This window comes from Carcharodon carcharias, chromosome 18 (genome assembly GCF_017639515.1).
Source record: "Carcharodon carcharias isolate sCarCar2 chromosome 18, sCarCar2.pri, whole genome shotgun sequence".
Classification (NCBI taxonomy): domain Eukaryota; kingdom Metazoa; phylum Chordata; class Chondrichthyes; order Lamniformes; family Lamnidae; genus Carcharodon; species Carcharodon carcharias.
The window spans coordinates 4859877-4875306 of NC_054484.1; the positions used below are offsets into that span (position 1 = coordinate 4859877).

Here is a 15430-nt window from a genome sequence, read left to right on the forward strand (position 1 = left end):
GACACCAGTCCATCTGGTGCTCTGGTTACCGTGACACCAGTCCATCTGGTGTTCTGGTTACCGTGACACCAGTCCATCTGGTGCTCCAGTTACCGTGACACCAGTCCATCTGGTGCTCATGTTACTGTGATACCAGTCCATCTGGTGCTCTGGTTACCATGCCACCAGTCCATCTGATGCTCCGGTTACCGTGACACCAGTCCATCTGATGCTCCGGTTACCGTGACACCAGTCCATCTGGTGCTCCGGTTACTGTGACACCAGTCCATCTGGTGCTCTGGTTACCGTGACACTAGTCCGTCTGGTGCTCTGGTTACCGTGACACCAGTCCGTCTGGTGCTCTGGTTACCGTGACACCAGTCCGTCTGGTGCTCTGGTTACCGTGACACCAGTCCGTCTGGTGCTCCGGTTACTGTGACACCAGTCCATCTGGTGCTCTGGTTACCGTGACACCAGTCCATCTGGTGCTCTGGTTACTGAGATACCAGTCCACCTGGTGCTCTGGTTACCATGCCACCAGTCCATCTGATGCTCCGGTTACCGTGACACCAGTCCATCTGGTGCTCCAGTTACCGTGACACCAGTCCATCTGGTGCTCCGGTTACCATAAAACCAGTCCATCAGGTGCTCCATTTACCATGACACCAGTCCGTCAGGTTCTCCGGTTACCATGACATTAGCCCATCTGATGCTCCGGTTACCGTGACACCAGTCCATCTGGTGCTCCGGTTACCATGACACCAGTCCATCTGGTGCTCCGGTTACCGTGACACCAGTCCATCTGGTGCTCCGGATACCGTGACACCAGTCCATCTGGTGCTCTGGTTACCGTGACACCAGCCCATATGGTGTTCTGGTTACCGTGACACCAGTCCATCTGGTGCTCCGGTTACCATAACACCAGTCCGTCAAGTGCTCCGGTTACCATGACACCAGTCCATCTGGTGCCCTGGTTACTGTGACACCAGTCCATCTGGTGCTCCAGTTACCGTGACACCAGTCCATCTGGTGCTCCGGTTACCATAACACCAGTCCGTCAGGTGCTCCATTTACCATGACACCAGTCCGTCAGGTTCTCCGGTTACCATGACACCAGTCCATCTGATGCTCCGGTTACCGTGACACCAGTCCATCTGGTGCTCCGGTTACCATGACACCAGTCCATCTGGTGCTCCGGTTACCGTGACACCAGTCCATCTGGTGCTCCGGTTACCGTGACACCAGTCCATCTGGTGCTCTGGTTACCGTGACACCAGTCCATCTGGTGTTCTGGTTACCGTGACACCAGTCCATCTGGTGCTCCAGTTACCGTGACACCAGTCCATCTGGTGCTCCGGTTACTGTGATACCAGTCCATCTGGTGCTCTGGTTACCATGCCACCAGTCCATCTGATGCTCCGGTTACCGTGACACCAGTCCATCTGGTGCTCCGGTTACTGTGACACCAGTCCATCTGGTGCTCTGGTTACCGTGACACCAGTCCGTCTGGTGCTCTGGTTACCGTGACACCAGTCCGTCTGGTGCTCTGGTTACCGTGACACCAGTCCGTCTGGTGCTCTGGTTACCGTGACACCAGTCCGTCTGGTGCTCCGGTTACTGTGACACCAGTCCATCTGGTGCTCTGGTTACCGTGACACCAGTCCGTCTGGTGCTCTGGTTACTGTGACACCAGTCCATCTGGTGCCCTGGTTACTGTGACACCAGTCCATCTGGTGCCCTGGTTACTGTGACACCAGTCCATCTGGTGCTCCAGTTACCGTGACACCAGTCCATCTGGTGCTCCGGTTACCATAAAACCAGTCCGTCAGGTGCTCCATTTACCATGACACCAGTCCGTCAGGTTCTCCGGTTACCATGACTCCAGCCCATCTGATGCTCCGGTTACCGTGACACCAGTCCATCTGGTGCTCCGGTTACCATGACACCAGTCCATCTGGTGCTCCGGTTACCGTGACACCAGTCCATCTGGTGCTCCGGTTACCGTGACACCAGTCCATCTGGTGCTCTGGTTACCGTGACACCAGCCCATCTGGTGTTCTGGTTACCGTGACACCAGTCCATCTGGTGCTCCGGTTACCATAACACCAGTCCGTCAAGTGTGCCAGTTACCATGACACCAGTCCATCTGGTGCCCTGGTTACTGTGACACCAGTCCATCTGGTGCTCCAGTTACCGTGACACCAGTCCATCTGGTGCTCCGGTTACCATAATACCAGTCCGTCAGGTGCTCCATTTACCATGACACCAGTCCGTCAGGTTCTCCGGTTACCATGACACCAGTCCATCTGATGCTCCGGTTACCGTGACACCAGTCCATCTGGTGCTCCGGTTACCATGACACCAGTCCATCTGGTGCTCCGGTTACCGTGACACCAGTCCATCTGGTGCTCTGGTTACCGTGACACCAGTCCATCTGGTGCTCTGGTTACCGTGACACCAGTCCATCTGGTGCTCCAGTTACCGTGACACCAGTCCATCTGGTGCTCCGGTTACTGTGATACCAGTCAATCTGGTGCTCTGGTTACCATGCCACCAGTCCATCTGATGCTCCGGTTACCGTGACACCAGTCCATCTGATGCTCCGGTTACCGTGACACCAGTCCATCTGGTGCTCCGGTTACTGTGACACCAGTCCATCTGGTGCTCTGGTTACCGTGACACCAGTCCATCTGGTGCTCTGGTTACCGTGACACCAGTCCGTCTGGTGCTCTGGTTACCGTGACACCAGTCCATCTGGTGCTCCGGTTACTGTGACACCAGTCCATCTGGTGCTCTGGTTACCGTGACACCAGTCCGTCTGGTGCTCTGGTTACTGTGACACCAGTCCATCTGGTGCCCTGGTTACTGTGACACCAGTCCATCTGGTGCCCTGGTTACTGTGACACCAGTCCATATGGTGCTCCAGTTACCGTGACACCAGTCCATCTGGTGCTCCGGTTACCATAAAACCAGTCCGTCAGGTGTTCCATTTACCATGACACCAGTCCGTCAGGTTCTCCGGTTACCATGACACCAGCCCATCTGATGCTCTGGTTACCATGACACCAGTCCATCTGGTGCTCCGGTTACCGTGACACCAGTCCATCTGGTGCTCCGGTTACCGTGACACCAGTCCATCTGGTGCTCTGGTTACCGTGACACCAGCCCATCTGGTGTTCTGGTTACCGTGACACCAGTCCATCTGGTGCTCCGGTTACCATAACACCAGTCCGTCAAGTGCGCCAGTTACCATGACACCAGTCCATCTGGTGCCCTGGTTGCTGTGACACCAGTCCATCTGGTGCTCCAGTTACCGTGACACCAGTCCATCTGGTGCTCCGGTTACCATAATACCAGTCCGTCAGGTGCTCCATTTACCATGACACCAGTCCGTCAGGTTCTCCGGTTACCATGACACCAGTCCATCTGATGCTCCGGTTACCGTGACACCAGTCCATCTGGTGCTCCGGTTACCATGACACCAGTCCATCTGGTGCTCCGGTTACCATGACACCAGTCCATCTGGTGCTCCGGTTACCGTGACACCAGTCCATCTGGTGCTCCGGTTACCGTGACACCAGTCCATCTGGTGCTCTGGTTACCGTGACACCAGTCCATCTGGTGTTCTGGTTACCGTGACACCAGTCCATCTGGTGCTCCGGTTACCATAACACCAGTCCGTCAAGTGCGCCAGTTACCATGACACCAGTCCATCTGGTGCCCTGGTTGCTGTGACACCAGTCCATCTGGTGCTCCAGTTACCGTGACACCAGTCCATCTGGTGCTCCGGTTACCATAATACCAGTCCGTCAGGTGCTCCATTTACCATGACACCAGTCCGTCAGGTTCTCCGGTTACCATGACACCAGTCCATCTGATGCTCCGGTTACCGTGACACCAGTCCATCTGGTGCTCCGGTTACCATGACACCAGTCCATCTGGTGCTCCGGTTACCGTGACACCAGTCCATCTGGTGCTCCGGTTACCGTGACACCAGTCCATCTGGTGCTCTGGTTACCGTGACACCAGCCCATCTGGTGTTCTGGTTACCGTGACACCAGTCCATCTGGTGCTCCGGTTACCATAACACCAGTCCGTCAAGTGCTCCGGTTACCATGACACCAGTCCATCTGGTGCCCTGGTTACTGTGACACCAGTCCATCTGGTGCTCCAGTTACCGTGACACCAGTCCATCTGGTGCTCCGGTTACCATAACACCAGTCCGTCAGGTGCTCCATTTACCATGACACCAGTCCGTCAGGTTCTCCGGTTACCATGACACCAGTCCATCTGATGCTCCTGTTACCGTGACACCAGTCCATCTGGTGCTCCGGTTACCATGACACCAGTCCATCTGGTGCTCCGGTTACCGTGACACCAGTCCATCTGGTGCTCCGGTTACCGTGACACCAGTCCATCTGGTGCTCTGGTTACCGTGACACCAGTCCATCTAGTGTTCTGGTTACCGTGACACCAGTCCATCTGGTGCTCCAGTTACCGTGACACCAGTCCATCTGGTGCTCCGGTTGCCATGACACCAGTCCATCTGGTGCTCCAGTTACCATGACGCCAGTCCATCTGGTGCTCCGGTTACTGTGACACCAGTCCATCTGGTGCTCTGGTTACCATGCCACCAGTCCATCTGATGCTCCGGTTACCTTGACACCAGTCCATCTGGTGCTCCGGTTACTGTGACACCAGTCCATCTGGTGCTCTGGTTACCGTGACACCAGTCCGTCTGGTGCTCTGGTTACCGTGACACCAGTCAGTCTGGTGCTCTGGTTACCGTGACACCAGTCCGTCTGGTGCTCTGGTTACCGTGACACCAGTCCGTCTGGTGCTCCGGTTACTGTGACACCAGTCCATCTGGTGCTCTGGTTACCGTGACACCAGTCCGTCTGGTGCTCTGCTTACCGTGACACCAGTCCGTCTGGTGCTCTGGTTACCGTGACACCAGTCCGTCTGGTGCTCTGGTTACCGTGACACCAGTCCGTCTGGTGCTCTGGTTACCGTGACACCAGTCCGTCTGGTGCTCTGGATACCGTGACACCAGTCTGTCTGGTGCTCTGGTTACCATAACACCAGTCAGCCAGGTGCTCCAGTTACTGTGACACCAGTCCATTTGGTGCTCCAGTTACCATGACACCAGCCCATCAGGTGCTCCAGTTACCATGACACCAGTCCGTCAGCTGCTCCGGTTACCGTGACACCAGTCCATCTGATGCTCCGGTTACCGTGACACCAGTCCATCTGGTGCTCCGGTTACTGTGACACCAGTCCATCTGGTGCTCTGGTTACCGTGACACCAGTCCATCTGGTGCTCTGGTTACCGTGACACCAGTCCGTCTGGTGCTCTGGTTACCGTGACACCAGTCCATCTGGTGCTCCGGTTACTGTGACACCAGTCCATCTGGTGCTCTGGTTACCGTGACACCAGTCCGTCTGGTGCTCTGGTTACTGTGACACCAGTCCATCTGGTGCCCTGGTTACTGTGACACCAGTCCATCTGGTGCCCTGGTTACTGTGACACCAGTCCATATGGTGCTCCAGTTACCGTGACACCAGTCCATCTGGTGCTCCGGTTACCATAAAACCAGTCCGTCAGGTGTTCCATTTACCATGACACCAGTCCGTCAGGTTCTCCGGTTACCATGACACCAGCCCATCTGATGCTCTGGTTACCATGACACCAGTCCATCTGGTGCTCCGGTTACCGTGACACCAGTCCATCTGGTGCTCCGGTTACCGTGACACCAGTCCATCTGGTGCTCTGGTTACCGTGACACCAGCCCATCTGGTGTTCTGGTTACCGTGACACCAGTCCATCTGGTGCTCCGGTTACCATAACACCAGTCCGTCAAGTGCGCCAGTTACCATGACACCAGTCCATCTGGTGCCCTGGTTGCTGTGACACCAGTCCATCTGGTGCTCCAGTTACCGTGACACCAGTCCATCTGGTGCTCCGGTTACCATAATACCAGTCCGTCAGGTGCTCCATTTACCATGACACCAGTCCGTCAGGTTCTCCGGTTACCATGACACCAGTCCATCTGATGCTCCGGTTACCGTGACACCAGTCCATCTGGTGCTCCGGTTACCATGACACCAGTCCATCTGGTGCTCCGGTTACCATGACACCAGTCCATCTGGTGCTCCGGTTACCGTGACACCAGTCCATCTGGTGCTCCGGTTACCGTGACACCAGTCCATCTGGTGCTCTGGTTACCGTGACACCAGTCCATCTGGTGTTCTGGTTACCGTGACACCAGTCCATCTGGTGCTCCGGTTACCATAACACCAGTCCGTCAAGTGCGCCAGTTACCATGACACCAGTCCATCTGGTGCCCTGGTTGCTGTGACACCAGTCCATCTGGTGCTCCAGTTACCGTGACACCAGTCCATCTGGTGCTCCGGTTACCATAATACCAGTCCGTCAGGTGCTCCATTTACCATGACACCAGTCCGTCAGGTTCTCCGGTTACCATGACACCAGTCCATCTGATGCTCCGGTTACCGTGACACCAGTCCATCTGGTGCTCCGGTTACCATGACACCAGTCCATCTGGTGCTCCGGTTACCGTGACACCAGTCCATCTGGTGCTCCGGTTACCGTGACACCAGTCCATCTGGTGCTCTGGTTACCGTGACACCAGCCCATCTGGTGTTCTGGTTACCGTGACACCAGTCCATCTGGTGCTCCGGTTACCATAACACCAGTCCGTCAAGTGCTCCGGTTACCATGACACCAGTCCATCTGGTGCCCTGGTTACTGTGACACCAGTCCATCTGGTGCTCCAGTTACCGTGACACCAGTCCATCTGGTGCTCCGGTTACCATAACACCAGTCCGTCAGGTGCTCCATTTACCATGACACCAGTCCGTCAGGTTCTCCGGTTACCATGACACCAGTCCATCTGATGCTCCTGTTACCGTGACACCAGTCCATCTGGTGCTCCGGTTACCATGACACCAGTCCATCTGGTGCTCCGGTTACCGTGACACCAGTCCATCTGGTGCTCCGGTTACCGTGACACCAGTCCATCTGGTGCTCTGGTTACCGTGACACCAGTCCATCTAGTGTTCTGGTTACCGTGACACCAGTCCATCTGGTGCTCCAGTTACCGTGACACCAGTCCATCTGGTGCTCCGGTTGCCATGACACCAGTCCATCTGGTGCTCCAGTTACCATGACGCCAGTCCATCTGGTGCTCCGGTTACTGTGACACCAGTCCATCTGGTGCTCTGGTTACCATGCCACCAGTCCATCTGATGCTCCGGTTACCTTGACACCAGTCCATCTGGTGCTCCGGTTACTGTGACACCAGTCCATCTGGTGCTCTGGTTACCGTGACACCAGTCCGTCTGGTGCTCTGGTTACCGTGACACCAGTCAGTCTGGTGCTCTGGTTACCGTGACACCAGTCCGTCTGGTGCTCTGGTTACCGTGACACCAGTCCGTCTGGTGCTCCGGTTACTGTGACACCAGTCCATCTGGTGCTCTGGTTACCGTGACACCAGTCCGTCTGGTGCTCTGCTTACCGTGACACCAGTCCGTCTGGTGCTCTGGTTACCGTGACACCAGTCCGTCTGGTGCTCTGGTTACCGTGACACCAGTCCGTCTGGTGCTCTGGTTACCGTGACACCAGTCCGTCTGGTGCTCTGGATACCGTGACACCAGTCTGTCTGGTGCTCTGGTTACCATAACACCAGTCAGCCAGGTGCTCCAGTTACTGTGACACCAGTCCATTTGGTGCTCCAGTTACCATGACACCAGCCCATCAGGTGCTCCAGTTACCATGACACCAGTCCGTCAGCTGCTCCGGTTACCATGACACCAGCCCATGAGGTGCTCCAGTTACTGTGACACTAGTCCGTCAGCTGCTCCGATTACCGTGACACCTGGGCACCAGCAGAGATATACCTTTCAGTTCTGTCTACCTTTGAGGACAGCGATGACTGCAGAAGTAAAACAGAGACACAGGCAGGGGGTGGGATTTTTCAGCCCCGCCCATCACCGGGATCGTCTGGTCCTGCCGAAAGTCAATAGACTTTTGGCTGGGCTGCCGAATCTCCTGTAGTGGGTCTGGAAAATCCTGGCCAGAATCTCCAATACCTCAATGAAGGAACGTTACTGACATTACTCAGGAGGTGTTGACAATTTTGGTGGATCCACTTCTGTTACTCACAGCAACTGAGAAAAATATAAATGCTGAAACACACAACCACTTACTATGTTAACTGAGTGGGTGAGAATCCAGTCTAGCTAATATTGGGTTCATATGCAATGTGTTGGAACTCCACTGCTGGTGTAACGAGGGTGAAACTGGGCCTTAGCTGTCATGGAGAATGGGCAATAGTGAATCAGTCACTCATTTCACTCTCTACACCCTCAAGTCTTCCATTCCACAAAAGTCAACTGAATGCAGATTGGAAGCAAAATACTATGGATACTATGAATCTGAAATAAAAACAGAAAATGCTGGAAAAGCTCAGCAGTTTTGGCAGCATCTGTGGAGAGTTCTGAAAAAGAGTCATATTGTACTTGAAACCTTAACTCTGTTTCTCTTTCCACAGATACTACCAGACCTGCTAGGTTTTTCCAGCACTTACTGTTTTAATTATGAATAGCGAATGGGTTATGTAATGATACATATGGGTCAATTCACTATCAACCTTTTATCACTACTGCTCAGACCATTTCTACTCCCATTGGCTCTAATGCCAATGATTTCCATTTAAAGAATGCCGACCTTTGCCTGTCTTTCCAGTTTAAGGTAAGATTTAGAGGTCCTACTCTTACCAGCACAGCAAGCAAGTAGTAACTCCTGCTTCACCCAGCATACTTACTGGCAACTAGAGAGCCTTGTTGGCAGAGATCTGCATGAATTCCTCTTACAAATGGAAAACTAGGAAAACGATGTGACACAGTTCAATATTTCACCGCTGCACTTATACAAGCTCACCTCGAATCTCCTTATCACCTTTGAACCATCGGATGTTAGCAGCTGGTTTACTACCAATCGTGGTACAAGTCAGTTCCACCAAGGCCCCTTCATTGACTGGTCCTTTGAAACCACTTATTACAGGGGTCTGAGGGACACCTGGAAGAGAATCAGACAGTCCAGTTACAATCTCATACAGCTATTATCATCCCGGCGTATTACTAACAGAATAAATTCACTGGCTGAAAGGGCAGTGGAAGCAGATTCAATAACATCTTTCAAAAGGGAGTTGGGTAAAGATTTCAAGGACAAATGGGAGGTGGATAAAGATTTCAAGGACAAAGGGGAGTTGGGTAAAGATTACAATGACAGAGGGGAGTTGGGTAAAGATTTCAAAGACAAAGGGGATTTGGGTAAAGATTTCATGGACAAAGGAGAGTGGGATAAAGATTTCAAAGACAAAGGGGAGTTGGATAACGATTTGAAGGACAAAGGAGAGTTGGATAAAGATTTCAAGGGCAAAGGTGAGTTGGATAAAGATTTCAAAGACAAAGAGGAGTTGGGTAAAGATTTCAAGGACAAAGGAGAGTTGGATAAAGGTTTCAAGGACAAAGGGGAGTTGGATAAAGATTTCAAAGACAAAGGGGAGTTGGGTAAAGATTACAAGGACAAAGGGGAGTTGGGAAAAGATTTCAAAGACAAAGGGGAGCTGAGTAAAGATTTCAAAGACAAAGGGGAGTTGGATAAAGATTTCAAAGACAAAGGGGAGTTGGGTAAAGATTTCAAGGAAAAAGGGGAGTTGAGTAAAGATATCAAAGACAAAGGGGAGTTGGGTAAAAATTTCAAAGACAAAGGGGAGTTGGGTAAAGATTTCAAAGAAAAAGGGGAGTTGGATAAAGATTTCAAGGACAAAGGGGAGTTCGGTAAAGATTTCAGAGAAAAAGGGGGGTTTGGTAAAGATTTCAAGGACAAAGGGGAGTTGGGTAAAGATTTCAAGGACATAGGGGAGTTGGGTAAAGATTTCAAAGACAAAGGGGGGTTTGGTAAAGATTTCAACTTTCAACGACAAAGTGGAGTTCGGTAAATATTTCAAAGACAAAGTGGAGTTGGATAAAGATTACAAGGACAAAGGGGAGTTGGGTAAAGATTTCAAGGATAAAGGGGAGTTGGGTAAAGATTTCAAGGACAAAGGGGAGTTGGATCAAGATTTCAAAGACAAAGGGGAGTTGAATAAAGATTTCAAAGACAAAAGGGAAGTTGGGTAAAGATTTCAAAGACAAAGGGGAGTTGGGTAAAGATTTCAAAGACAAAAGGGAGTTGGGTAAATATTTCAAGGACAAAGCAGAGTTGGGTAAAGATTTCAAGGACAAAGGGGAGTAAGATAAAGATTTCAAGGACAAAGGGGAGTTGGGTAAAGATTTCAAGGACAAAGGGCAGTTGGATAAAGATTTCAAGGATAAAGGGGAGTTGGGTAAAGATTTCAAGGACAAAGGGGATTTGGATCAAGATTTCAAAGACAAAGGTGAGTTGGGTAAAGATTTCAAAGACAAAAGGGAGTTGGGTAAATATTTCAAGGACAAAGCGGAGTTGGGTAAAGATTTCAAGGACAAAGGGGAGTTGGGTAAAGATTTCAAAGACAAAAGGGAGTTGGGTAAATATTTCAAGGACAAAGGGGAGTTGGGGAAAGATTTCAAGGACAAAGGGGAGTTGGGTAAAGATTTCAAGGACAAAGGGGAGTTAGATAAAGATTTCAAAGACAAAGTGGAGTTAGATAAAGATTTCAAGGACAAAGGGGAGTTGGGTAAAGATTTCAAAAACAAAGGGGGGTTTGGTAAAGATTTCAAGGACAAAGAGGAGTTGGATAAAGATTTCAAGGACAAAGCAGAGTTGGGTAAAGATTTCAAGGACAGAGGGGAGTTGGGTAAATATTTCAAGGACAAAGGGGAGGTGGATAAAGATTTCAAAGGTAAAGGTGAGTTGGGTAAAGATTTCAAGGACAAAGGGGATTTGGATCAAGATTTCAAATACAAAGGGGAGTTGGATAAAGATTTCAAGGACAAAGGGGAGTAAGATAAAGATTTCAAGGACAAAGGGGAGTTGGGTAAAGATTTCAAGGACAAAGGGCAGTTGGATAAAGATTTCAAGGATAAAGGGGAGTTGGATCAAGATATCAATGACAAAGGGGAGTTGGGTAAAAATTTCAAAGACAAAGAGGAGTTGGGTAAAGATTTCAAAGACAAAGGGAAGTTGGATAAAGATTTCAAGGACAAAGGGGAGTTGGATAAAGATTTCAAGGACAAAGGGGAGTTCGGTAAAGATTTCAAGGACAAAGGGGAGTTGGGTAAAGATTTCAAGGACATAGGGGAGTTGGGTAAAGATTTCAAAGACAAAGGGGGGTTTGGTAAAGATTTCAACGACAAAGTGGAGTTGGGAAAATATTTCAAAGACAAAGTGGAGTTGGATAAAGATTACAAGGACAAAGGGGAGTTGGGTAAAGATTTCAAGGACAAAGGGGAGTTGGGTAAAGATTTCAAAGACAAAAGGGAAGTTGGGTAAAGATTTCAAAGACAAAGGGGAGTTGGGTAAAGATTTCAAAGACAAAAGGGAGTTGGGTAAATATTTCAAGGACAAAGCGGAGTTGGGTAAAGATTTCAAGGACAAAGGGGAGTAAGATAAAGATTTCAAGGACAAAGGGGAGTTGGGTAAAGATTTCAAGGACAAAGGGCAGTTGGATAAAGATTTCAAGGATAAAGGGGAGTTGGGTAAAGATTTCAAGGACAAAGGGGATTTGGATCAAGATTTCAAAGACAAAGGTGAGTTGGGTAAAGATTTCAAAGACAAAAGGGAGTTGGGTAAATATTTCAAAGACAAAGCGGAGTTGGATAAAGATTTCAAGGACAAAGGGGAGTTGGGTAAAGATTTCAAGGACAAAGGGGACTTGGGTAAAGATTTCAAAGACAAAGGGAAGTTGGGTAAAGATTTCAAAGACAAAGGGGAGTTGGGTTAAGATTTCAAAGACAAAAGGGAGTTGGGTAAATATTTCAAGGACAAAGGGGAGTTGGGGAAAGATTTCAAGAACAAAGGGGAGTTGGGTAAAGATTTCAAGGACAAAGGGGAGTTGGGTAAAATTTCAAGGACAAAGGGGAGTTGGGTAAAGATTTAAAGGACAAAGGGGACTTGGGTAAAGATTTCAAAGACAAAGGGAAGTTGGGTAAAGATTTCAAAGACAAAGGGGAGTTGGGTAAAGATTTCAAAGACAAAAGGGAGTTGGGTAAATATTTCAAAGACAAAGGGGAGTTGGGTAAAGATTTCAAAGACAAAAGGGAGTTGGTTAAAGATTTCAAAGACAAAGGGAAGTTGGATAAATATTTCAAAGACAAAGGGGAGTAGGGTAAAGATTTCAAAGACAAAAGGGAGTTGGGTAAATATTTCAAGGACACCGGGGTGTTGGGGAAAGATTTCAAGGACAAAGGGGAGTTGGGTAAAGATTTCAAGGACAATGCGGAGTTGGGTAAAGATTTCAAAGACAAAGGGGAGTTGGGTAAAGATTTCAAGGACAAAGGGGAGTTGGGTAAAGATTTCAAAGGTTAAGGGGAGTTGGGTAAAGATTTCAAAGACAAAGGGGAGTTGGATAAATATTTCAAAGACAAAGGGGAGTTTGGTAAAGATTTCAAAGACAAAGGGGAGTTGGGTAAAGATTTCAAGGACAAAGGGGAGTTGGGTAAAGATTTCAAGGACAAAGGGGAGTTGGATCAAGATTTCAAAGACAAAGGGGAGTTGGATAAAGATTTCAAGGACAAAGGGGAGTTGGGCAAAGATTTCAAAGACAAAAGGGAGTTGGGTAAATATTTCAACGACAAAGCGGAGTTGGGTAAAATTTCAAGGACAAAGGGGAGTTGGGTAAAGATTTAAAGGACAAAGGGGACTTGGGTAAAGATTTCAAAGACAAAGGGAAGTTGGGTAAAGATTCCAAAGACAAAGGGGAGTTGGGTAAAGATTTCAAAGACAAAAGGGAGTTGGGTAAATATTTCAAAGACAAAGGGGAGTTGGGGAAAGATTTCAAGGACAAAGGGGAGTTGGGGAAAGATTTCACGGACAAAGGGGAGTTAGATAAAGATTTCAAAGACAAAGGGGAATTAGATAAAGATTTCAAAGACAAAAGGGAGTTGGGTAAATATTTCAATGACAAAGCGGAGTTGGGTAAAGATTTCAAGGACAAAGGGGAGTTGGGTAAAGATTTCAAAGTTAAAGGGGAGTTGGGTAAAGATTTCAAGGACAAAGGGGATTTGGATCAAGATTTTAAAGACAAAGGGGAGTTGGATAAAGATTTCAAGGACAAACGGGAGTTGGATCAAGATTTCAAAGACAAAGGGGAGTTGGGTAAAGATTTCAAAGACAAAAGGGAGTTGGGTAAATATTTCAAGGACAAAGGGGAGTTGGGGAAAGATTTCAAGGACAAAGGGGAGTTGGGTAAAGATTTCAAGGACAAAGGGGAGTTAGATAAAGATTTCAAAGACAAAGGGGAGTTAGATAAAGATTTCAAGGACAAAGGAGAGTTGGGTAAAGATTTCAAAGACAAAGGGTGGTTTGGTAAAGATTTCAAGGACAAAGGAGAGTTGGATAAAGATTTCAAGGACAAAGCGGAGTTGGGTAAAGAGTTCAAGGACAAAGGGGAGCTGGGTAAAGATTTCAAGGACAAAGGGGAGTTGGATAAAGATTTCAAAGGTAAAGGGGAGTTGGATAAATATTTCAAAGACAAAGGGGAGTTGGGTAAATATTTCAAAGACAAAGGGGAGTTGGATAAATATTTCAAAGACAAAGGGGAATTGGGTAAAGGTTTCAGTGACAAACGGGAGTTGGGTAAAGATTTCAAGGACAAAAGAGAGTTGGGTAAAGATTTCAAGGACAAAAGGGAGTTGAGTAAAGATTTCAAAGACAAAGGGGAGTTGGGTAAAGATTTCAAAGACAAAAGGGAGTTGGATAAAGATTTCAAGGACAAAGTGGAGTTGGGTAAAGATTTCAAAGACAAAGGGGAGTTGGATAAAGATTTCAAGGACAAAGGGGAGTTGGGTAAAGATTTCAAGGACAAAGGGGAGTTGAATAAAGATTTCAAGGACAAAGGGGAGTTGGGTAAAGATTTCAAAGACAAAGGGAAGTTGGGTAAAGATTTCAAAGACAAAAGGGAGTTGGGTAAATATTTCAAGGACAAAGCGGAGTTGTATAAAGATTTCAAAGACAAAGGGGAGTTGGATAAAGATTTCAAAGACAAAGGGGAGTTGGGTAAAGATTTCAATGACAAAGGGGAGTTGGTAAAGATTTCAAGGACAAAACAGAGTTGGGTAAAGATTTCAAGGACAAAAGGGAGTTGAGTAAAGATTTCAAAGACAAGGGAGAGTTGGGTAAGGATTTCAAAGACAAAGGTGAGTTGGATAAAGATTTCAAGGACAAAGGGGAGTTGGGTAAAGATTTCAAAGACAAAGGGGAGTTGGATAAAGATTTCAAAGAAAAGGGGAGTTGGGTAAAGATTTCAAGGACAAAGGGGAGTTAGATAAAAATTTCAAAGACAAAGGGGAGTTGGATAAAGATTTCAAGGACAAAGGGGAGTTGGGTAAAGATTTCAAGGACAAAGGGGAGTTGGGTAAATATTTAAAGGATAAAGGGGAGTTGGGTAAAGATTTCAAGGACAAAGGGGATTTGGATCAAGATTTCAAAGACAAAGGGAAGTTGGGTAAAGATTTCAAAGACAAAGGGGAGTTGGGTAAAGATTTCAAAGACAAAAGGGAGTTGGGTAAATATTTCAAAGACAAAGGGGAGTTGGGGAAAGATTTCAAGGACAAAGGGGAGTTGGGGAAAGATTTCACGGACAAAGGGGAGTTAGATAAAGATTTCAAAGACAAAGGGGAATTAGATAAAGATTTCAAAGACAAAAGGGAGTTGGGTAAATATTTCAATGACAAAGCGGAGTTGGGTAAAATTTCAAGGACAAAGGGGAGTTGGGTAAAGATTTCAAGGACAAAGGGGACTTGGGTAAAGATTTCAATGACAAAGGGAAGTTGGGTAAAGATTTCAAAGACAAAGGGGAGTTGGGCAAATATTTCAAAGACAAAGGGGAGTTGGGGAAAGATTTCAAGGACAAAGGGGAGTTGGGGAAAGATTTCAAGGACAAAGGGGAGTTAGATAAAGATTTCAAAGACAAAGTGGAATTAGATAAAGATTTCAAAGACAAAGGGGGGTTTGGTAAAGATTTCAAGGACAAAGGGGAGTTGGATAAAGATTTCAAGGACAAAGCGGCGTTGGGTAAAGATTTCAAGGACAAAGGGGAGTTGGGTAAAGATTTCAAAGACAAAGGGGAGTTGGATAAATATTTCAAGGACAAAGGGGAGTTGGGTAAAGATTTCAAAGTTAAAGGGGAGTTGGGTAAAGATTTCAAGGACAAAGGGGATTTGGATCAAGATTTCAAAGACAAAGGGGAGTTGGATAAAGATTTCAAGGACAAACGGGAGTTGGATC

General features: G+C 48.1%; 1 protein-coding gene across 1 annotated transcript in view; it reads right to left on the reverse strand.

Moving 5' to 3' along the window:
- The window catches only part of cadm2b (cell adhesion molecule 2b), a 707416-nt gene that overhangs the window by 467146 nt on the left and 224840 nt on the right, over nt 1–15430 (reverse strand). The window contains exon 4 of the mRNA XM_041211940.1: nt 8942–9079. Coding sequence (XP_041067874.1) covers nt 8942–9079 — 138 coding nt within the window. The remainder of the gene's footprint in view (nt 1–8941; nt 9080–15430) is intronic.